Source organism: Priapulus caudatus, unplaced genomic scaffold, assembly GCF_000485595.1.
Source record: "Priapulus caudatus unplaced genomic scaffold, Priapulus_caudatus-5.0.1 Scaffold495, whole genome shotgun sequence".
Lineage (NCBI taxonomy): Eukaryota > Metazoa > Priapulida > Priapulimorpha > Priapulimorphida > Priapulidae > Priapulus > Priapulus caudatus.
In genome coordinates this window covers 217,228-218,469 of record NW_014577556.1, presented here as the reverse complement: position 1 = coordinate 218,469, position 1,242 = coordinate 217,228, and the positions used below count along the sequence as shown (strand labels likewise).

The 1,242-nt window shown below is 38.1% G+C and overlaps 1 protein-coding gene across 1 annotated transcript in view; it reads left to right on the top strand.

Moving 5' to 3' along the window:
• Positions 1-517: 517 nt before the first annotated feature.
• LOC106811015 (TATA-box-binding protein 2-like) overlaps positions 518-1,242 on the top strand; it is a 23,263-nt gene continuing 22,538 nt past the window's right edge. Inside the window, exon 1 of the mRNA XM_014814530.1 lies at positions 518-823. Within this exon, the coding sequence (XP_014670016.1) occupies positions 641-823 (183 nt within the window). The 5' untranslated portion in view covers positions 518-640. The remainder of the gene's footprint in view (positions 824-1,242) is intronic.

Below are 1,242 nucleotides of genomic sequence, written 5' to 3'. Positions count from 1 at the left end.
TAGCACTGTATAACACTGCATAACACTACATAATACTATATAACACTATATGAAACTATACCATACTATATAACACTGCATAGCACTATATAATACTACATAACACTATATAACACTATATGAAACTATTTAATGTATTTTTTGTGCATTTCGCAGGGTAGGGGTAGGGTAAGTTATGTGAAGTGGACTCGAGGAGTTTTTTTTTTTTTTTTGCTCGCCGATCCATGGCCTTCTTGTGCCCCCCCCCCTTAGCTACGCCAGTGTATGGACCCGTCCTGGACATCATCTCTATCCTTGAATAGACTAAACATAAAAACATTTGTAACACTGAGCAGTATTAACTAATATGTTAACCGATGAATATCTAGACTAGTCTAGACTATAGATTAGTATATCCACAGATAAATACAAACACAGTGTGTTTGTATATACAGTGTAATATATCTTATCCAAAACGATACTATAGAGACGGACATGCTGAAACAGGAACCGGAAGAAGGAGAAACACTCCCGCCACCTTGCGTTTTCCTTATGTTTTCTTGTTGCGTTACAGCAGAAGCGTTCGTATTATCGTTATCGTTTAACAAAATTGCCGAAGTCAGATTGCAAATCGAATTAACTGAAAATATAGCTTGTAAATATGTCACAGCAACAACAGGATGAATTAGAAAGGCAACGGCAGCATCAGGCGAATGTTATGATATCAGGGTTCGGAATTCAACCTAGTCTGTCGGTACAGCAACCACAACAGTCGCCCATTGGGATGCAGTTCGGACAAGTTCAAGCATCTTCCCCGCAAAGCAACCATAATCAACAACCACAGGTATTGACACTGTTTAGACTTTAATGCACAGTAGTAGGCCTACCGCGCACTACAAATTGCAATAGCCGGTTTTAGGTAAATTCACCCATAACGTAATTTGTAAAGTATTGTAACTGCTAGTAGGCCCCTATAATTATTAATATTTATTATGGTTCAAGGATAGAGAACATGGGTCCCAATAAAACCAATGTCATTTACATCAATATAAATATAATATTATATCAATATAATAGGTTAGGGTTATGGTTAGGGTTATTGTTAGGGTTAGGGTTAGGGTTAGGGTTAGGGTTGGGGTTAGAATTAGGGTTAGGGTTAGGGTTAGGTACATTGGTTTTATTGGGACCCATGCGACAAATTTGTCTTTGGTCTCAACCAGGAGTCAATGCGATCAGAACTGTTGAAATATTACCTGAAACCGG